This window comes from Strigops habroptila, chromosome 3 (genome assembly GCF_004027225.2).
Source record: "Strigops habroptila isolate Jane chromosome 3, bStrHab1.2.pri, whole genome shotgun sequence".
NCBI classification, from domain to species: Eukaryota; Metazoa; Chordata; class Aves; order Psittaciformes; family Psittacidae; genus Strigops; species Strigops habroptila.
Window position 1 is genome coordinate 76,010,179 of NC_044279.2, and position 21,647 is coordinate 76,031,825.

The window sequence follows — 21,647 nt, forward strand, 5'->3', positions numbered from 1 at the left end:
CTACTATTCCCCCACCCCAGCCATCAGCCCTCTGGCTATTCGCTTCCATCCCACTCCCAGTGAGAATCCCTAATGGGAGGCAAAAGCTTGTGCCTGAACCCTCCCGCTCTCCCTGTTTGCATGCAAGGAGCCCCAACACAGCATTACTCCGGGAAGTCCCTGCAGATGATGCAGGCTTATAAAGAGGGATGGAGTGCAAGCCAGGAGCAAAAAACAGAAAGGAGCTCATGTTCCCTCCATTTCAAGATGTGGAGTTTTGCTTTTCCATGGGAAGGTAAGCCCTTTTTTTATGTAGGAAAATAAAACCATTTACTCCACATTAGAAGCCACTTAATTCCACAATCTCATTTGTGAAACTGAAGATCAGAAGGCAGATAATCTGTTTTTAGCCCTATTCATGCCTCGGTGCCCACCCCTATGGTGGTGTCCCTTAGGAACCAGTGGCACAGGTCCAGCAGGCTTGCAGCAGTTACCCTACCCAGCAACCACCTGCGGATACCAAAACTAAAGCCCTGTCTACTTGTATCATTTGTATCCCAAGGGGATTTCAGCGTTCCTCTTTTTAGCCTGGCCAGCTCCAAGAGGATTTTTATATGGCAGCTGGTCCAAACCCTCTCCCCCTAGCTGCAACTGATAAGCCCAGCACGCGATGCTGTGCTTCATGGGACAGCCAACATTCACCCCACACACCTGCTCCCAGGACTGGCTGCAGGGACAGGCCATTCACCTCTGCAGCTCACATAAAGGTAGAACCCTGTGTCTCATGGAGCCCAACTCCTTATTTTCTACCTGTATGAAATCAGAGGCTGCAAGCTCAGGACTGAGAGAGAGACAAGACAATCATGGACTGCGTAACAGTGGAACCAAATGCCAACCTCTCTTTATTTCAGGTCATGTTAGTTTTGCACAGAAGCACTGTTGACAACAGCAGTCCCTTCAGTCAAAAGCAAATTATCAAGAATCCAGTTTTTCAGGTTACTCCTCAAAACACCTCCAAATAGATACATAAATTATTTATAAATACGAAAAATTTACTGCAGAAACATCGAGTAGTGCAGCAGTCACAACAGGATTTCCAGCAGCAAAAAAAGTAAATCCAAACTGCCACAGGGTCAGTTTCTTTGGTGGGAACTGAACTCGGAGCATTTCAATTCCATATTAAGAATAAACAATTTCTGTCTCAAGCCAAGGCTACAGACCCTCATCTCGAGTTTGCTGTGAGTAAAGGCAGGCTTTCACATCTCAGCCCTTGAGCAGAGTAGCACAGCAAACCAGGTGGCACAAAATGGTCTCTAGGGGGTCTGCTCCCACCCTGGGCAGTCAGTACATGTTGCCAGCCCATCTCGGACGGGAAAGGGGAAGGTGCCACAGAAGACAACTGCCTCAGCAAAGGTTCCCCTTCTCCCAAGGCCAGTCACAACTTTCCGTGTTGTACCTACCGTGTAAAGTTGCAGAACTGCTCCCCTTCAAAGCGGGTGTGTTGAGGGAAGAATTATCCCTTTTCCCCATACCACACACTCCAAAACACCTTGGCCTCAGTGCACAAAGTAATCCCTGAAGCTTTCTCTAGCCATGGCTCATTCTGTGTTGCAGGAAGGTGCACGGTGCTTTGTCAGTGGATGTGCTGCACAGACAAGAGACAGCCTCCAACTGCTACAGCTCAAGACAGGTAGGTGGGGGCTCTGGCTTCTGGGATGTACCATCAGACACCAAAACTAAGCACAGCAGCAGAGATGGGGCTACAGTACAAAGATAACTGTCAGCATTTCACTCTGGGAATACATAGGTGTGTCCTGGAATACATGTGTATGTGCACTGTTGTCTATTAAATATCATTAACTCTTCATAAGTAGTGGTAGTAGCAGTCCCTCCCCCACCTCAACACCTCAGTTCAAGGGAAAATCCGCGCCATTCCAGCTTCTGCTGCTCCTTGTCACTGGGATGCAGAACAGGAACCTCCAGGTCAGTCAGCGGGACAGATATTGCACCAGCTGCTCAAACTGCTCCCGCTGCTGGTAGATGTAAAGCTGGGTGTCCCAGAGCGCGTCCACCAGCACAGAGTCGTTCACCTCGTCCAACATCACCTCTGCCTGCAGCTGAGGGCTCAGCCTGCATACAGCAAGACAGCTGAGCACAGAGATGAACGCAACAAGGCAGCAAGCCTGCCAAGCACAAGATTTGTGCCAAGTGGCTCCTGAAGTGGCTCCCAACATAGAATCATAGAATCACAGAATGGTTTGGGTTGGAAAGGACCTTAAAATCATCTTGTTCCAACCCTCTTGCCATGGGCAGGGACACCTCACACTAGACAATGTCGCCCAAGGCTCTGTCCAACCTGGCCTTGAACGCTGCCAGGGATGGAGCATTTACCATTTCTTTGGGCAGCCTGTTCCAGTGCCTCACCACCCTCACAGTAAAGAACTTGTTCCTTAGATCTAACCTGAACTTCCCCTGTTTAAGTTTAAACCCATTACCCCTTGTCCTATCGCTACAGTCCCTGATGAAGAGTCTCTCTCCAGCATCCTTGTAGGCCCCCTACAGATCCTGTTTAGATATTGGACATCTAGCAGGCTTGCAGAGCAGAGGCCTTCCCCCTCCTTCAAGGCAAACCTACACTCAAGGCTGAGGCACAGTTCAGCACCTGCACCACTTAAGGCACGACTCTAAACCAAGCTGTGCATGGTGGGATAGGGCAGGATGCACATCCCCTAAGGACCCTGTTAGCCAGATCCCCCAGACAAGGCATGCTCGAGGCATCAGCTCATACAGTGAGCCATGGCATCCTCCGTCACGTCACTGAGGGATGAGGAGAGGGGGCAGGGGGACAGGTCTGGGCAGGCATGCCTCTGGAGGGGACACTATTTGGGATGACACATGCCTCAGGCAGGTCTGAAGCGAGAGGGATAAAAATAGGTCGGTGCAGAGAGGGGAAAGTAAGCTCCTACCGGAAATATGGCATATCCGTCATCTCGCACCAGGCCCTGGCACGATCCACAGCTGGGCCATCTGCGTCAGTGCACTGCAGGAGAAACAGGCCCACAGTTAGAGCCTGACTGCGACACTGCACTCCCCCCACTTGCAAGAGGCTCCCGGCTTCTCTAGCATTTACTAAGTCAAACTGCACAAGCCACAGAGGGAGAGGGAAAACCAGGAGCAAGTGCATGCTGGATGGCACCAGTCACCACCAAGAGAAGGCTGGCTCTTTATTTGTTTTAATATAAGAACAGTGCTCCTGATCCTTGGGACACAAGGAATTGCACCCTACAGATCCTCCATCCATCACACCACCGAGTGGATTCCCTTAAAGATACCCTCAGGATGATCTGAATTGCAGCCTCCTTGGGATTTCATCTCTATCCATTTCTGTCCCAGCCCAGTACCAATAGAGCCTGTGATTACTACAGGCATTCTGGGCTATCCTGAGACACCTTCCCCTGAAATAAAAGACAGGGGAAGCAGAGGGATATCTCTGAGTATTTTCTGGCTTTAGGAAGTTAAAAGGATATAAAGCAACAGAAGCAAGATTATGGTCAGAACCTGTGTTCTTTCTGGCTTTTATTCATTTGGAGTGTTTTCATGTAATGATCTTCTTTCTGAAGCATGCAAGGACATATGCCTATTACACACTCCTAACCACTGCTCTGAACTACTGTTTTCTATTAGTGATACTCCCACTTCTCCAGCATTTACTAATTTCCCCAGTAGGGATAACAAAGCTTTTCTAAATAAAAATGAATTGCTGTTTTCTAAGGTGTGGGTTTTGCTTCTGGTCCAGGTTGCTCAGATGATAATCAGTGCTCCCTGAAATATACCGAGCTTCATGAACTCACACCTGCAAATGTCCGTAAGGGTCACTGACCACCATCCTGTCCTCAGCTCCTTTCAGCTGCAAGAACTTCCCTTGGCACTCAAAATCCCAAAGAGGAAGACATGGCTTCAGACCTGCTGTGCTCCTGCAATTCTTCAGTTACCCACTACGTCCATTCCTTGAACTGGCCAGAGCAGTGCCAAGCAAATACAATTTTCTTCCTTCTGGAAGACTGGAAACCTCTGCTCCCTTCCTGCAAGCAGCCCCAGGGGTTTTCCGCCATCCCCTCCTCCCAGTACTCACACAATCCACCACCATCTTGCCGAGCTCCCTGGCTCCAAACACAGTCTTTGCCAGCTCCCAAGGGTTGGAGGGGCGGAAAACATCCACAGAGCTCACCGGGACCTGCGGAGGCTTCCCCGTCCCCAGGGACACCACCAACCCTAATTTTTTTACTTCCTGCCTCTGACCCTGTGGACAAACAAAAGATCTGTTTGCAAGGACCAACAATTAATGCAGAGCATTGCCAACACACATCCCCCTCCATACACTCCCTTCTAGGGTGCTGCATGGCTAACTTGATTATCCACTCGACAGGCATCCATCCATTCCCAAACTTTCTTCCCCTTCAAAGGAGGCTCAGTGAAGCCAATAAATCCCCAGTTACTAGTCAGGGCCAGGATTTCCCTCACCTTCTTAATGAGCGTCTTGTTGTACTCATGGATCTCCGTCAGGGCATCGAGGGTCGGGTTGTTGGCTAGCAGCCCACCATCCAGAAAGCGGCCTATGGGCCGGAAATAAGTGGGAGCCGCACCGCTGCAGCGGGCAGCGCGCCACACAAGCTGGTCTGGAGGGAGAGAAAGCATACAGCCTCTTGCAGCAACTCTCCTGGGTGCAAGAAACACCCCGCCTTCACCAGCAGGAGGTGAAGCAGGAGGGCCTGCAACCCCAGAAGACCCTGCCCTAGATAGTTGTGCCTCTTTCTCCCAACAGCAGGGACTCTACTTGGATGCATAGGATTATTTGGGGGGTGCTTTAAAACATGTTCTCACCACTTTCTACATATTGTGAGTCAAATTCACTCGCTACCAGCTTCATTGCTGCTATTCTGATGGTGAAGGAGTTACGTTTGCTAGACAAAGAAAGGAGTAGGCTGGAAGGGGCTGCATGACTCAGTTATACAGCTTTCCCGCGTTAATCCACTCCTGAGAGCCCAGGGAAAGGTACTGACTGCAGGACTCCTCTAGCACCCCCTTCCTCATGCCCCCATTCTGGTACAAGAGAAGCCAAGGGAGAAGGAGAGAGGAGAAAACGCAACCATCACTAGGACCAAGCTACAAGTCAAGCTCAAGGACAAGCCCTTGCTGGACACCCTGATTTTCAGAGCAATGGGAGGAAGAACAGGAAATCTTCCATCTCTGAGAGACGGCTTCATCCCCTGCCAACCAACTGGACTGCTGTGTGCCAGCATGTACCTTCTGGCTGAGTGAGTGGTCTGAATGATGCACTTGTCTTGTATTCAGTGGAGGTTTTTGTCTCTGGTACGGGGTAATTCCGGAAAAGGTGGAGTTCAGCTGGCTGCCGGTCACACAGTGTCCCTGTCACCATAACCCTGGAGGAGAAGACATAACAGAGTAAGAGTAAAATGGGGAAAAAAATGTACTTAATGGCTTCAATAGTCTGCACATCACACTCCTCCAGACCTGCTCTAAGGAGAGGCTGAGCATCTCTGCTGAGAAGGGTTTAGAGAACACCCAGGAGAGCATCAACCAAAGCAGCCCCATGTAAGACTTACTTGGGTCTTCGGACATCTGTCATTTTGGTGTTTTCCCCAAACTCCTTCTTCAAGAACTCATCTAGGGGCTCCGACTCGTAGGGCCGAGACCCCCGGAACACCATGTCCTTCATGCGGAAGTACAGGCAGCGCATGTATTCCATGGACTTCCCTGAGACAGGCAACAGCGTTGGCAGGAGCAAGGAGCAGGAGTAAGGGCAGGCAGAACAAACAGCACGTCAGAGCTGGGACTTGCCAGCACAAGAGGCAGATGGGAGGCATCTGCCCAATCCCATTCCCTTCCCAAGCTGTCTGTCATCTGCTCAGAGCTCGGCAGCTTGGTTGGGAAGGATTAAAGACGAAGGGCAAGCTCAGAGCGTAGTGTCCCACTAAAAGAAAGTGTTGATCACATTGCTGTAAAACCCCCATGGAAAGGGCAGGAAGAACAGGACATCGCACTCTGCCAGCACACACTTCCCAAAACCCAGAAAGCCGCTCGAGGCCAGCTGACGTGAGAAGCGAGAGAGAAGAGAGCAAGAAGGCTTTCCTTTATTAATGAACATCCCTTCCCTCCTTTGGCAGGGACAACAAATCTCAGTTGGGACTCAGAGAGGCAGCCCACAGAGGAGAGCTCAGGTGCACAGGAGTGAGAAGGGGCCCATTATTTGCACTGTCCTCACCATGTACAATAGCCAAGGCCAAGATCCCCCCAGTGCTGGTCCCGGCGATCCAGTCAAAAATCTCACGAATGGGACGGCCCACAGCCTTTTCAATAGCCAGGAGGAGCTGGATGAGCACCAGGCCCCGGATGCCTCCTCCATCCAGGCACAGGAGACGGTCATGACTGCAGAGAGACAGATACAGATGACTGGGAGCTGTGGGACACCTTACAAATCACAGCATGCCACGTGGGAACGCAGCCCTAAGGATGGGAAACTATGCCAGTAACTAGAATGCTGCTATGGACAGAGTAATCAGTGAATAAATAAATCCAGAGGTGCTTCCTCAGATGCAAGTTAACACTGGGCACAGCCAGATAAGCCTCATGAGTGCAACACCACTTCCTCTTCTAGCCATCTCTAACCTCTACACCAGAGAGACATTCCCAAGCTGAAAATGCCCCCAAGTCCCCTGGGTATTGTGTCATAAATAAAAAGCAGACAGGCCTGCAGTGCCAACTCTCCCTCTGCTCCATGCAAGGCGAGGTGCAGGCACTGTCAAGGCAGTGCACAGCCTGGCAAAGGAGCTGGGTGAGCGTCAGGGTAGCGCGTGGAGATGGGGAAATCTCAAAGCCAAAACAGCGTTTGGTGCCCAGTGGCAGAGGGGAGGGACAAAGGAGGGGTTTCACCTGCTGAGCTATGGCTCCACTGCAGCTCCAGGGCTGCACTCAGGAACAGGCGGTGGTCATTTATGGGAACAGAGATTTATCACAAGGTTCTGGCAAAAACTCCATCAATGGACATTAAATAATGTCAGCTCTGAGGATGCCACACTCGGGTGTTCGTGGGGAGAATTCACACACACAGATTTCACCTTCAAGTTGCATGGTGGCCTGGACAGAAGCTGTTCCTCACTTACTTTCTTCTGCCCTCACTGGGTGAGTCCACAACATCTGGTGCCTTCAATAACTGCCCAAGTGTTGCAGAAGCATACAGAAGGTCCTTGTACCCTAGAGGGCCGTGAACATGCAGGAAGAAAACAGTAATTAGAGACCACTTTGCTACCTGAACCCTCTGCTATGTGCCTCCGAGACAGCAGTCAACCAAATTATACTTAATCAATTAGAAAACCTTCAGTTATTCTTCCTGCTTTCCCTCTGCCCCCAGAAAGCTCAGCCAGAGGAGCCAAACCTCCCACCAGTGCAGTAAATGATTTCCACCACAATCACACAGAGAACACCCAACTCCCTTCCCAATCTAATAAGCTCCCTGCAGGAGACACAGCCATCTTACTCATAGCCACTAGGTACCCCCCTAGATTAAACTCCACACCAAGGAGAAGAAACCCCATCCTTTAGAGCAGGCAGCTGGAGATGCACTGGTAAAGATGGAGGATTTGTAGAAGCAGATGATGAGCACAGTAAGCGAGAGAGAAGGCAGAGCCTAGCAGCGTGCCCACTACAGGGTAAAATAAAACCTAAATCTACTCCTGCAAGGTAACCTAGGCAGGAGAGCTGTGGGGACAGGGTGGCTCGTCATTACCCCTCAGCTGACGTACACCCAGGCCATCCTGGGTGCAGGGCACCAATCCAGGCTAGGTGAGAAGCCAGCCTGTGAAACCAAAAGAAGAAAGAACAGGGGGAGAGAAGTTAAAATACTCCTGCCAGTGCCCAGGCTGGAAGGCGGCTGTGGATGACAGTGAATGTGGTGAGGAGTTTCTTCGAGGGCCAGAGTCCATGCTGAAAAAGGGCCTTGCTCTGCCACTGCATCAGAGCTGAAACAGGGGGTTGCCTTCACAAGGTCATGGTCAGAAGAAAGTCCTGGTGTCACCAGCCAGTGAGACTTGTGGTGACACAGACGCACTCGAGAGCCTGGGGGGTTGTCCTCTAGCCCAACAGGAGGGTCTTTGCAAAGGAAAACACCAACCTGAGTGGGGAAGAGGACCACAAGCAGCTGTTATTTGCCTGCATGCCCCTCATGAGGGTCAGAGCCTTGCTCCAAAGCCAACTCACCCACAGCCCACTCTGTAATCCCTCCCACTGCCACTGCCTGAGCTCTGGAGCTCCCCAGAGGAGGAAAGCCTGCCATCTAGAACAGACCCAAGGACTTATTCACAGAGTTTGGGCAGTAAAGAGCACAAGCCATGACACAGTCGTATGTCCTAAGGTAGGCTTTTCCTACACATAACATAAACCCTGTGACCACAGTCGCGTATCCTTGGGCTTCATCCCTCCTCTCTCCCAGCAGCTGGCCTCCAGGATCTGAATGAGAAATGATTCTAATTTCCTTTGTGCCCAGCACAATACTGGTAGGTCCTCAAGGCATACCAGCAAGTAGTTCCCCTTCTGTACATGACCCTGTGCATAAAGTACATGCAGGTAACTAAGTCCTACACGTCTTCCAGAGGGGTGAGGGAATGAGTCTTCCCTTTCGTTTTTACAGAGCTGTATTGTGTCAGGTCTATAAAACAGAAGTTTAGAGTACAAAAGTTTAGAGTACACACACAGGAAAAACAGAGAAAAGAGACAGGATCTTGCAACAGCTGAATGAGAACAGAGTGACCAGAAACTGAGAGCCAGGAGACAATCCCCAGAACACGGCCCATTTGAAGGAGAGATCCGAGACAGCACTGTGAAGCAAGAAGGGAGGAAAGCACAGGAGGGCCAGGGAAGGCTTTACCTAAGCTGTTGAAGCTGCTCCACGAGGAAGGTTGGCCTTCCAGGAAGAAGGAGGTGGCAGCTGGTGCCAGGCTTGGGGAGTCAGGGTTGGGTGGGTGGCAGCGTTCGGTCCCTACAGTTTGCAGCAGGTCTAAGAGCACTTTCCGGTTTGCACCTTAGGTGACGAAGGGGGAGTCACAGATCAGAAAGAGAATCAGTGCACGCACACACTGGTGGGGGCTCTGCCAAATTCACAGCAGTCCTGACCCTCACAGAACTTCTGGGATGACCCAGGGGGAGGAGAAAGCACATCCCAGGTACCTCTCCTAGAACATAAGGCAGCAAGACTTGTGCACAGCAGGGGCACCCAACGCTGTGCAGCTTCAAGGGTGTGTGCCATACACTTCTTGCTGCTGAATAACTGCCCATATCTGCTTATGCCTGGGCAGTTCAGCAGCACTGCATCATCCTGTTGTGAGCCTGCAGTGCCTGCCATCACATCTTGAAAGAGGGGGAGTACGTGCCAGCTTTTCCTCTTGCATCTCTGTCTCATAGAAGAGAAATTCATCAAGGGCTATTAATACAAAGCCTACGCCATTAGCTCAGGAAGTGCCTACCCTATGAGCAACTAGAAGCTGGGAAAGCATGTTGGACAAGCATCACTCACACTTGACATATTTGCACCTCTCCCCAAGACACGTTTTGGGCACCAAGGGAGACAGGTTGCCGGCTGGGTTCACCCTGTAAAGTTGCTGATGTGCTCCTCACCTTTGCTGCTCCTGGCTGCCAACAGCCCCGGCGTCTCCCCGAAATCATTTGGGACCTCTATATCTCCTCCAAACACGACAATCGCTTTGATCATATCCAGGTGGTCATGCTAGGGCACAAGAGAAAGCTCAGTCAAGAGCCATGCTCCCTTTGGCTACATGACTTCTCATTCCCTCCCTCCTCATTAGCCAAAGCAGCCACAAGGCATCACCCCGTAAAAGACAACAGCCAGAATTTCAAAGGAGTCTGTCCCTGCCTCAATCCTTCAAGAAAATACTCTTTCTTCTTCCCAGCAGCCTCTGCAGAAAACTCACCTTCATGGCCAGGTGCAGTGGTGTGTTGCCATCCTGACCCCTGGCATTGGTGTTGGCCCCGTGTGTCAGCAGTACCATGGCACAGTCAAAGCGTCCCCTCTTGACCGCAATGTGCAGAGCCATATCAGCTGTGCGGCTGGTCACATTCACCTCAGAGCCATACTCCAGCAGCAGCCGTGTCATCTGTGCCCAAGTGTGCACATGCCAGGTCAAAAAGAGAGAAAGGCATCGTGAGGACAAGTGCCTGAACACTCAAATGATCCAGGTCTCATGGCAAGCAAAGCAGGGGAAGAGGAAGGAGCCTCAGCCTGGATACAGCTGGCTGGCAGATGCCAGCTGCATTGTTCCAAGCACTGGAGATGGGGTTTCTCTGCCCTTCTACCAGAGAACTAGTTGGCAGTTTCACAATCTGGCTAGAGATTCCAAATGTCCTGGGACTTGTACACAAGCATAATGACCGGCTGAGATCAACAGAGAGAAAAAAGTTCCTACTCGAGCCAAAATCCTTGCAGACTGGAGGGAAATAGTCTGCTTTTTCATCTCCTCTTTATAAGCCAAGCAGATTTATGTCTGCTCTGAAACTCCACAGGACATTCCTGAGAGGAATGTGATACTGCAGGAGGGAAATCAGCCCGGCCATAGGAATGTCCTTTGCTTGTAACAAGCACCATTCAGGTGCTCCAGCATGGCATATCACACATGGCAGAAGACAGATCATATCCCATATGCCACCACCCTGTGCTACCTCACTCTTCCCCTGCAGTTTTTAAGGCATCAATGTTTCCTCCAATGAAACTGGCAGGTAATGAGAAGAGAGCTCCCCCCAGGGGCAGCTGGGCTTCAGTGACAGTGCTCGATTTTCCCAGCAAAATGGACAAACTGGCAGTTTCACAGCCATGGATGAAACACTAGGGACAAGCCTACCAGTTGATTTCATTGCAAGGCTCCACTCTCCTGTCCCCCGTGGCAAACAGCACTGATCAGCACAGGGCAAAGAGAATCAAACATCAGGCTGCTGGCTGGGCTCTGACACTCTGAGGGCTCTGCCTGTGCACTCAGAAAGGGACGGGTTAGCAGCAGCACGAATTAAGCAGGTGCTGGGTGGCAGCACAGGCCCTCACCACAGGTCGGCTCCATTTACCTCTGCCTTCTTCGCCCAGTGCAGCGGAGTGGCTTCATGGCGCGGGTCCTTGGAGCGAACCTGGCTGGCATCCACCTCCAGGATGGCCTGGGCACACCTGGCAAAGACAAGGAGATGAAGGGATGGATGGATGGCTGCTGCCTTGACTCAACACCTCCACTCACATCAGCACCAGCCTCCTGCCCAGAGCCCTTCAGGAAACCCTTCAGCAGCAGCAGGCTCTCTGCGACACCTGCAAGTTCCTCAGCTGCAGTTTTGGTTTGCTCTATTTAGAAAGGAAGGGCACAACAGGAAGCATACAAGCAGCACAGTGCTTGGAAGAAGGAGAATCCCTTCCCAACTCCAAGTTGTGGAGCAACATCTGCTTCTCCAATACAGGAAGATGGCATTTCTGGAAACTCTCCAGACCCAACAGGAAATTTTATTCTTCTCCCTCTCTCTCCATGGAAACATGGGGATAAAACTGAAACAGTTAAGTATTTGCTGAAATTAAGGATGTAATAGTTAAGTACATTTTGCTGAAATGTACTTCCCTATGAGTGAAAAATCACACCAGTTGTGAATAAATCAGGATCTAGCGCCTAGAAAACATGGGTAAACGTATGCTGTCCACTCTGAAACACCACCAAATAAATCATGTAGAAGAGACCAAGCCCTACTGCAAACTAAGGGACCTAAGCACATTTTTGGTTTGTAAATGCATCTCTGATGTTGGAAAGCACTTTCAAAATGCTAAAAAAATTGGCTAGCAGCAGCTAGTGTTGACTTAAGAGCCCTATTTGTAGAGCTGTGAAAATTAAGTATTATAAGGCACATAGAGAATCAAATTTCTCCAGGGAAAACAAAACGGGGAGTAAATACTGTGTCTGTTTTGATTCAGTTCCAGAGTGTTCATTATTTCCCTGCCCAGGGCAGGGGGGTTGGAACTAGATGATCTTAAAGTCCTTTCCAACCCAAACCATTCTATGATTCTATGCTTGTGAGTAAAGAGTACCTTTGGCCTACAGGAGATGAGAATAGCTAGGCTTTGCAATGAAAGCTTATTAGGATCAGAGCACTCAAAGACAGAGGCACAGCAATTAGCAACACTACTTAAGCATCTGTAAATCATCCTCTCACAAGTCATTCTGAGAAAAGCACTTCCTGCTGAGCACTTCCCTGAAAGGGGTCTGTTCTTGGACAACCTTGAGCAAGTAGACAGGTCCCCAGGCTGGAGGAAGAGTCCTGTTCTGGCATCCCAAGCAGTTACCTACCCTTTGTGGGAGAACTTCAGTGCTGTGTGGATGGGGTAGCCCAGCGTGCCCATGATGCTGCAGCTGGCATGGCATTTCAGCAGGGACCGAACCATGTCCTCTTTGCCCAGCTGACAAGCGAGATGCAGAGCGGTCAGTCCTTCATGGCTCAGGTGGTCCAAGCCAGTAGTTGGGATTTTGCCCAGGAGCTGGAGAGAGGAGACAATAAATAAATAGGCAGACAGACATGGAAGAGACCAACTCTTGTCCTGAGCTCTCAAGGACAGACTCTGGAATGCTGGGTTCCTCACGAAGCTACAGTCTGTCCTCTCCACCCCTGCTTCCAACACAGTAGCTATGGAAATACTCCTTGTTCTCTGTCCCCAAAGGGTTTATCGCGGCTCTCTATGCTCTTCTCCTCTGGCCTGGGTGCTTCTGAGACACCTCTGAGCCGAAAAGGGCTCATGCCACCTTGAATGACACAGCCCAGCAGACTCCCACCACCTCCCACTGCATGAGCCAAGTTCAGCCCAACAAAATGAGAGTGCTAACTGAAACCAGTAGTTTCCTCTCCTGCTGCAGCCCCATCGGTTACCACAGCCAGTTAGCAGGCAGGAGCTCAACGTCCCCTGCAACTCCACCACTGCTTTCAGATACAAACAAGTTTCTGTTTAAAGTAGCCATGTGGGGATATATTTGAAGGAATTTTCCTGTTCTCCCCCTAAATTTTATATCTGTTACCTGCTGACTGGTTTCTTACACAAAAATATCCCACTGCCATTCTGGTGGAAGCCTGCAAGCCCTGATGGCAGGAATTTAGAGTTTCTTTTCTCTGGTTTAGCAAGAAATCAAGAGAGAAAAACCCAAACAAACAGGAGACAGATCAGACCTGGAAGTATTTCTGTAACAAGCCAAGCTGCTGCCACCTGAGAAATAAAGGAAGAGGCTATCTTTTTAATACAAAGGTCCTAACTACCCTGCTCCACAGCATGGCAAGCCCCAGTCATCATCCCTCCCCCACCATGAGTTAGGAAACCCCAGCACAGTCTGGCAGACAGAGGGAGAGCTGTCACAAGAGGTATTGGGCAAATGGGGGGTGCTGCCATAGGGGCAAGCCCATCCCACACTCCCACTGGGTGCTGGGGAGCTGACAGACCCAGGGAACCGACATGCAAAGCCGCCCACATCTTATGAACCCTGTCACTCTGCCCACAGCTTCTCAGCAATTGCAAACTCTCTGGCTTCAGACTCTCTCTGCCTCGAGGCTCTGATCGCTGTCCCTCATGCAAGGCCACTCAGTTCAAACAACAGGTTCTGCAGCTCAGGAGAGCCTGGGGCAGCTCCAAACCATCCCTCAGTCTGTGGGCAACACACGCTCCCCCACAACAGCCTAAACAAATGCTCCCCCTGCTCTGAGGGGATGAAGAAGGAAAGCCAAGGACCTGAAAAAAGGCAGGATCAAGGCCTGATGCAAATAGCAATGAAGGACACCATCCAAGGGAACTTGCTTAATATCCTCATTTCACTGCAGGGTGGAATCTGGAGCCTGCTTATGGGAAACAGCACCGGTAAAGGGGGAAAAAAGAAGGTGAAATCACCCTCAAGCATTAACTCAATGCTGCAGCAAAGGGAACTGACTTTCTCCTCCATTCTGCACTTATTTTCCTGTCTCCCTCCTCACAGCACAGAGAACCCATTCTAGTCCCACTTCCTCCCAGCTTCAAAATCACTCGTACCTCGATGATGTGGGGGCTGTTCCCTCGCACCGCATAGTGGAACACAGTCTCCCCGTGGCTGTCGGTGATGTCCACCCGTGCGTGGCACTCCAGCAGCTCCAGCAGGCACTCCATGTCTCCCTTGCGGCATGCCAAGTGCAGTGGGGTGCAGCCATCCTCACTGTCTGTGCTGTTCACACAGCTGCAAGAGAGGAATCAATGTGAGGCCAAGGAAGGGCTGCAAAGAGTTCATGAAGCTGTCCTGGGAGATGATAAAAAGGTACCTTCCATGTCTGTGACAGGCCCAGCTCATGTGAACCACACGGTTCACAAAAGCCAGGCCTCCTGCCAGGGAAAGAGCACAGGGAAGGGCCATCAAGCAGCCCTGCCACAGACCCTGACCTTTGCTCCTTCCTCTGCTCCCTACATGGGAGCAGCTCCCCCGGCCCAAAGGAAGGCAGGGGACAGGTTAAAGTCAGCAACTTGGTGCTGCCCCAGACTCTTAACTTCTCACTAGTCCCCCTTATTCTCAGTGAATGTTCCCATGGAAAGAGACCAAGGGCTTGTGGCCAAAACCCTTTTCCAGAAAGACAGTTGTACTGTACCTCCTCTCTCATGGTTCACAAAGTCAGCCGCCATCCCCTCCAAAAAGCAGCTCCACAAGGGTTGTACGAATCTAACTAGTGTCTCTGGCAAAACACTTCAATCCCTTAGCTCAAACACCAGAGCTCTGGGCTTTAACATCCACATCAGCTGGTTGAAAACCAGCTTACACAGTGAGCACAGGATTCCCTTTGCTGCCACATCTGTCACTCAGGCAAGACACAGCAAAACCAGCACTTTTAAACTCGACCTCTGCAGTAACTACAGGTGTGTTAAGCTCCTCCATGAAAGTGCCCCCATTGCTTTGGCACATCAAGCTGGAATACCCTAATCCAGCTTAGCCCACCATCCTGAGCTCATTCCCACCACCAGGCGCACCGGAGACCCCTACTGCCCCTTGCCTCATGACGTGGTTGTGCCGAAAGGTCTCACGATGGCCGATCTCCACCGCGACGTGTGCCGAGGACCAGCTGGGGTGGTTGCGGATGCAGTCGCTGAGCTGCTGGAGCTCCTCCAGCGACAGGGCCTGGCGTGAGCTCTCGTAGAAAGGGCGCAGCAGCCTGGCGTAGTGCTCAAAACGCACCAGGGCATCTGCTTCGTTGTCGAGCTGGAAAAGCCTGGAGGAGAGGTAAACACAGCGTTGGTCCTGCCCAAAGAAACAACCTCCACCTCATGGGTATTAGAGAAACAGCTCTTCTCCAAAATTAGTGCTGGGGACCCTACTTCTTCCAAGAGAAGAAGGGAGCCTACTTCATTAGCAGAGAGCATCTATTCTTCCTGAGGACCGTTAGCTTTTGAGCTGAAGCATCCAGTGCTCCTGACACTAAACCAGCAACACCAGAGGAAGTGCACGTACCTGTGGATGTTCTGACCCAAACACCTATTTCAGTTGCCTGTTTCCACAGCGGTTTGACTCTGTCCTGCCCTCTTCCCACAAGCCGTTCCGATGACAACTTTTGATGGCCTCCCCCTCCTCACAAGCCTGTCTTCAGATCAAACCCACCACCCCACAGCCATGAGGCACTGCGCTCCTCAGCTCGGAGACTTCGTGTCTTTAGTTTCATGCGTGAGCAGCGACCAATAACGGGTCCGTCACTTACCGGAATGCGACCTGTGGGCTCTGGGGGTTCACCAGCAGGCAATCCCAGGAGCGAGCGAGGCTGTTCCTATACAGAGCCACCCGGCCGTCCTCCCTAAGGCAGGTGTGCGCCGCATACTCCGCAGCGGGCACCTCCTTCACCCGGTACGGGTTAGTGAATATCTGGGTGACGCTGTTGATGGTGTCCACCAGCCGGCCAAAGAACTGCATCTTTATGGAGCCTCAGGCGGCTCTTCGGCCGCGTCCCGAGGGAAACCCGGCCAAAGGCTCCGCCCGGAACGTAACGGCACAGTGCTGGGAAAGGCGAACCGAGAGCCGCCGGCGTGCGGGAACTCCGACACCGAGCTTCTTTCCTCCGCCCCCCGCGTAAATCATCCGCTTCTCCTCAGCGCCCCACCGCGACCGCAGCCCTCTGACCCCCCCGTCTCTCAGAGGCTTCACCCCGCCGCCCCGGCGGGAAGCACGCCCCGCTCCGCGGCCGCCGCCGGGGCCCGGTTCCCGGCGCTGGGGTCGAACCCCTGGCCTCGCAGGGCAGCGCCGAGCCAGAGTGCGGCGGCGCCCGCAAAGCACGACGGGCCCCCAACGGCCCCCGGCCCGCGCCACCGCCCGCCCAACCGCTAATCGCCGCCCCGCCCCTCGGGACGGGCCAATCAGCGGCGCCGCGCCCGGGGAGGGACCATCGGGGCGGGGGGCGCCGCTGCGTCACACCCGGAGGCGGGCGGAAAGGAGGTGGGGCGCCATCTTTGTGTGGGGAGGGGCGCTCTTCTTAAAGCGGCAGCGCCCCATTCCGCTGGGGTTCGGGGAGCAGTTCGGCGGGCGGGAGCCAGCCTTAAACCTGGGGGAGAAACAGGAGTTTTGGAGCGTGTGTGCGTTGTCACGGCGGTGTGTCTGACCCACCGGCAGCGTGTGGGGCGAGGGTGTCACCCCCGGGGATCGTTAAGGAGTAGCGGCCGCTTTAAGAGCAGCGGGGCGGTGGGAGCGGAGGGGCGGGGCGTCGGTGACGTCACCGCATGACTGTGTTTTTATGAATGAAAAGAATCCGCGGGTGAGTAATCGCGGGGAGCGGGGCTGGAGGCGCCGCCCGACGGCACGACCCGGCAGCGGCCCCAGCGCAGCCTCTCGGTAAGGACGGGACGGTATCGGAGGGGAGAGACCCCCGAGGGCGCTCCCCTCGCGTGCGGCTTCACCCACCCCGCTCCCCCCCACCCTGCGGGGTCTGGCATCGGCTGGAGGCCGCTGCCCGGCCGGCCGCAGCGGGACGGGGAGGGATGGGATGGGATAAGGGGTGTCCGTGCTCGGGACCGTCCGCGCTTCCCTCTCGCGTCCCGGCCACCGCCCTGCAGGGGCCGACGCAGCTTCTCCGGCGGCTCCCCGGCCCGGATTGCATCAGCTTCCAGCCGCCCGGCTCCACCTTCCCCGCCGCCCCCTCCAGCCCCTCACCTCCCCGGCCCGGCCCCCCTCGCCGCGCCGGGGGCTCTGCTAGCGCGGAGGGGGCTCCCCGCGGTGGGGAACGGCTGCGGGGCTGCAGCCCGGGCTCCCGGCCCGCTCCCCGCTCTCCTAAACCTAGGGAGCGGAGGGACCGGCCGCCGGCGAGGGGACGGGCGCCGCTTCCGTGACTTTACTCTTCCCGGGCTGCTGAATCACGGGGAGGCCGCGGCTCCCGCCCTTCGCCCCCCGCGCCCGTGGGCACCCGACGCTGGGATGGGGATTGGGAGCCGCAGTGCCCGCGCCCGCCGAGCCGGGGGACGGTGGGGTGGCACCTCGGCGCGGGTCCCGGCTGCGTGGTTTCGCCACTGTTTTGCACCGTGGGGCTGCTGCTTTTACTTTCCTTTCAGCCCCGGGCGGATCTCACCCGGATTTCCTCCTCGGGAGGAAGCCTCAGGCGCTCCCTTTCCCCCGGCAGCCGGCTGGGGCGTTTCGGGTCCCCCGGGCAAAGCAGCATCTCGACTGCCTTGGGGTGGGATGAAGGAGGGATGAAGAGTCCAGCCTTCCCCCGTGACTATTATGTTTTGCAGTTATTATGACTATTATTATCATCATTGTTATTATTAGGTACTTCTAAAGGAGTAGGGATGAGTCCTGTGGCCGGTGGGGGGGACATGGGCACTGGGCAGGGGGCAGCAGGGCTGGTGCCCTCTGTGCCAAGGTGAGGGGCACAGGGCTGGTAGTAACTGGCTTTTCTCCTGGTTGCTCTGCAGGGCCAGCGTGAGGCAAGGATGGCTGCAGACGGGCTTGCCAGCAAGGCCCTGAAGGTGAGCACCAGTGGAATGAGGGGTTTGGGGATCAGAGGGTTGGTTTTGGGGGTCTCAGGTGATCGCCCGTCTCTCCGCAGGTAAAGCGGGAGCTGGGGGAGAACACGCCACTGCTGTCAGATGAGGAGCTGATGGGGCTGTCAGTGCGGGAGCTCAACCACCACCTGCGGGGCCTCTCCAAGGAGGAGGTGGCAAGGCTGAAGCAGCGCCGGCGGACGCTGAAGAACCGGGGTTACGCGGCCAGCTGCCGGGTGAAGCGCGTGTGCCAGAAGGAAGAGCTGCAGAAGCAGAAGATGGAGCTGGAGTGGGAGGTGGACAAGCTGGCCCGGGAGAATGCTGCCATGCGCCTGGAGCTCGACACACTCCGCGGCAAGTACGAGGCCCTGCAGGGCTTCGCCCGCACTGTGGCTGCCCATGGTCCCCCTGCCAAGGTGGCCACCGCCAGTGTCATCACCATTGTCAAGTCCGGTGCCAACCAGGCCGCCTACTCCTAGTGCTGGCCTCTGTCCCCCGGCCAGGCACAGTCTTCCCGGGGTGTCTTCCCCCACCAATTGCCTCCGACCCCTTCCCCAACCTCGTCCCTGCCAGGACCTGTGCCTGAAATCTTCCTTCTCCCATCCCTTGACTTCCAGCTCCCCCACGCAGGGGGGGCTGCTGCAGTTTGGGTGCTAGGGTGGAGGACAGGACCCCATTGGTGACCCCCAAGCCCCTGCAGCCCTTTCCACTCTGGAGGGTACAGGCAGGAGAGGGTGAGCCTGTGCAGGCAGCAGTGGGGAAGCATCCCACAGCTCCAAGCTGGCAGGAAAACACCAAGCACCTCGTTTCTTTGGGGAGGGAATGGGAGAGCTGAGTGTGGGCCAGGCGCTCCCAGGAGTATGTGCCAGGATGGGAAAGGAGAGGAGGGAGCAAGGGGTAGAAGGGATAGGATGTAGAATGGATATCAGCATCGGCCCCAGAACTTGGACCATGGCTGGAGCAAGGGGAAAGGCGGCAGCATGGTTGGAGTCTCGAGGGATGGAGGTGGTGAGGGAAGGTGACAGGTCAGAGTGGGAGAGAAAGTAGCTGCAGGTTGGTGCCTGGTAATGGTGAGCGGGATGGGAAAGTGCTTTGGCAGCCTGCGGTGCTGCAGAGGTGATGGTGATGAAGGAAGCTAGGGGATGGCTGGGGGACATGAGCGGGGAGAAGCAGTGGTGCTGGTTTATCCTTCTCCATCACGCACATCCTTCACGCCTCTTCCTGCCTATGGGTTGCTCAGCCCAGCCGGGTGTCTCCAAAATGCAGCAGCACTGGCAGGAAGGAAGTGGAGGCAGCTGGAGCAGAGATAAACACTGTTTTGCTCAGCACAGGCCAGCTTGCACTGCCCCACCAAGCGCTCCCCAGCGCCCCACTGCCTACAAAGCCCATGTAAAGGTGTTCCTGGCTCCCGAGAGTCAGAGTTGCGAAGGTGGAGGTACAGGAGGCAGGAAGCAGGGGCGAAGAGCATCCCTGCTCCTGGGAGCTGCCTGGCAGGCAGGTAGGCTCCTCCCTTTGGTTTTCCTCCAGCTTGGACACCATGTGGGACAACCAGCTTCTTCCGCAGGCTGAAATGATGCAGAAGAGTTGGGTTTGCTAAATGCAGGCAGCACAGGGGAGGTAATGGGAGGCAGACCCTCGCTGGCATCTGCTGCTGTAGATGATTCCCTCCCTTTCTGCCCTTCTGCTCACGCCAGCCGCCCTCGGCTGCAGCCTCCATCCCCTCCCCGGAGAGAGGTGCCCACCACTCGTGGAGGGGGCACTGTGGTTCGCATCCCCCCACCCCGACTCCTCTTGGGTTTATTTATTGCACGAACATAAGTTATTTTCACGTCCTCTTTGCCATTCCGCCTCTCGGCACAGCCAGGATGTTGGTACAGAGCCGTACTTTATATTTTATATATACAAATCACATTTTATCTTATACTTATATAGAGAAAAAATATACTTATTTATTTTCTGACTTACAGTACGTGTCCTACCCGACTCCTCTGTATTTTGTAGACTTTACAAATAAAGCAAGTTCTTTGTTGTTGGTTTTTTTTTCCACAGCAAGAGTGTGTTTGGTCATTCTTAAACTTGAGGAGAGAGTTGTGCCTCAGTGAGACTGGGTTTCTGGCTCCCTCTAGCTGTGCTGCAGGACGAGCTCAAGAATGTGCCTGGAAAAAGATGGGGCTGGGGGACAGCTTGTGACTTTTTAGAGCAAACAGAGATTCTTAGATTCACAGGATGGTTTGGGTCAGAACGGACCTTAAAGCTCATCCAGTTCCAACCTCCTGCCAGAGGCAGGGACACCTTCCAGTAGACCAGGTTGCCCCAAGCCCCGTCCAACCTGGCCTTGAACGCTGCCAGGGATGGGGCAGCCACAGCTTCTCTGGGCACCCTGTGCCAGCGCCTCACCACCCTCACAGGGAAGAGCTTCCTCCTAATGTCTAATCTCAATCTACCCTCTTTCAATTTAAAAACACTCCCCCTTGTTCTGTCACTACCTCCCCTTGATAAAAAGCCCCTCTCCACATTTCTCATAGGTCCCCTTTAGTTACTGGCAGACTGCTATAAGGTCTCTTGAGCCTTCTTTTCTCGAGATTTAGTCTCTGTAAGAAAAGGCTCAGGCAGCCAGCTGAATGCTGACCATCATTCCCCAAAGCCTTTGCTTTCAGCAGCAGTTTGGCTGCGCTGAATCATAGTTCCTAGGAAAGATAATGCTTTTCACCAGAAAAATTCCCTCCAGGCTGCCCTTGGACCTGCTGCAGGAGGAGAGGCAGGTGACATCAGGCCAGCTCTACCCAAAACCTCCCCTGCACGGTGACCTCACCAGCAAGAAGGAAAGCAGGGAGCTTATGTTTGTGGGTGGCAGGAGAAGGGGAAGGAAGTGTGGCAGGTGCCTTACCCAGAGGTGAAGCTTGATGTCCTTCCATGGGGAAAAGCCACCTTTCCTTGGAACTGAGGTGGAAGTGATGAGCATATTCCCCAATGCCAGGTCCCGGCCTGCCAGCATCTTGGAGCGCTCATACGGTGGTTCCAGGTTTTATAGTCACATTTCCTCTGTCACTGCAAACTGCCCCAGCCCATCACTGCTCACAGAAATAGAACACAGAGCTGCTGCATGCTATGTCAGAGACAGCAGCCCCCCTTCTCCTACAGGTGTTTCACAGTGAGCACCCAAGATCAGAACCCATCTGTACTCCAGGGTTTTGACAAATGTGTTTTGCTCCTGCCTTGGGCCATCAGGGACATCTCAGCCCCAGGCTGGTATAAGTGCTGCTTCTCATGGCATGAAGCTTTCCTCCCAAAAAGAGGACTATAGGAGGACAAGACCCACTGAGCCTCAGCCCCTGCAGTAAGCAAAAACTCGAACTCAGAGAAGTCACCGAGACAGCACCACGCGGAGGCAGCTTAAGTACAATCTATATTATCTCTATATTTTTATTTGTCATCATATTTGCTCATTTCTGCAGAGTATAATGTCACAAAGACCAAAATAGAGAGAGCGGCTTGTCGCTGAGCTCACATCAGTTAAACACGATAGGTACAAAACTAGGTGACTCTGTCTTATTTATCATACTTTTTTTTTCAGTCATTTATATACAAAGAACTACTCTATATGGAAAAA

The 21,647-nt window shown here is 53.5% G+C and overlaps 2 protein-coding genes across 4 annotated transcripts; one reads left to right on the forward strand and one right to left on the reverse strand.

Moving 5' to 3' along the window:
* Window positions 1-845: 845 nt before the first annotated feature.
* Window positions 846-16,386, reverse strand: PLA2G6 (phospholipase A2 group VI). Of its 2 annotated transcripts, XM_030478156.1 has the most exons (16): window positions 15,772-16,342; window positions 15,073-15,288; window positions 14,090-14,270; window positions 12,375-12,562; window positions 11,122-11,218; window positions 9,981-10,163; window positions 9,667-9,775; window positions 8,921-9,073; window positions 7,161-7,251; window positions 6,263-6,426; window positions 5,604-5,754; window positions 5,284-5,420; window positions 4,501-4,655; window positions 4,112-4,279; window positions 2,946-3,019; window positions 846-2,109 (listed from the first exon to the last, which is right to left on the reverse strand). In XM_030478156.1, exons 1-16 carry the CDS (start codon window positions 15,978-15,980, stop codon window positions 1,968-1,970), a joined length of 2,418 nt encoding a protein of 805 aa, XP_030334016.1. In that variant the 5' UTR covers window positions 15,981-16,342; the 3' UTR covers window positions 846-1,967. The 2 variants fall into 2 exon arrangements, with proteins under 2 accessions (XP_030334016.1, XP_030334017.1); XM_030478157.1 differs by lacking the exon at window positions 8,921-9,073 and having other exon boundaries at window positions 15,772-16,386.
* A 307-nt stretch (window positions 16,387-16,693) lies between these two features.
* Window positions 16,694-20,085, forward strand: MAFF (MAF bZIP transcription factor F). Of its 2 annotated transcripts, none has more exons than XM_030478165.1 (3): window positions 16,694-16,892; window positions 17,969-18,022; window positions 18,103-20,085. In XM_030478165.1, the coding sequence occupies exons 2-3, from the start codon at window positions 17,987-17,989 to the stop codon at window positions 18,514-18,516; spliced, it is 450 nt and encodes a 149-aa protein (XP_030334025.1). In that variant the 5' UTR covers window positions 16,694-16,892; window positions 17,969-17,986; the 3' UTR covers window positions 18,517-20,085. The 2 variants fall into 2 exon arrangements, with proteins under 2 accessions (XP_030334025.1, XP_030334026.1); XM_030478166.1 differs by lacking the exon at window positions 16,694-16,892 and adding an exon at window positions 17,222-17,822.
* The last annotated feature ends 1,562 nt before the right edge of the window (window positions 20,086-21,647 follow it).

Coding starts and splice junctions, on each gene's coding strand:
- PLA2G6 (XM_030478156.1), bottom strand. CDS start 15,980: ATGCAGTTCTTTGGCCGGCTGGTGGACACCATCAACAGCGTCACCCAG. Junction 12,563..14,089: donor ACAGCCCCCACATCATCGAG/GTACGAGTGATT, acceptor TCCTCTCTCCAG/CTCCTGGGCAAAATCCCAAC. Junction 4,656..5,283: donor ACCACTCACTCAGCCAGAAG/GTACATGCTGGC, acceptor CTCTCCCTCCAG/ACCAGCTTGTGTGGCGCGCT.
- MAFF (XM_030478165.1), top strand. CDS start 17,987: ATGGCTGCAGACGGGCTTGCCAGCAAGGCCCTGAAG. Junction 18,023..18,102: donor TTGCCAGCAAGGCCCTGAAG/GTGAGCACCAGT, acceptor GTCTCTCCGCAG/GTAAAGCGGGAGCTGGGGGA.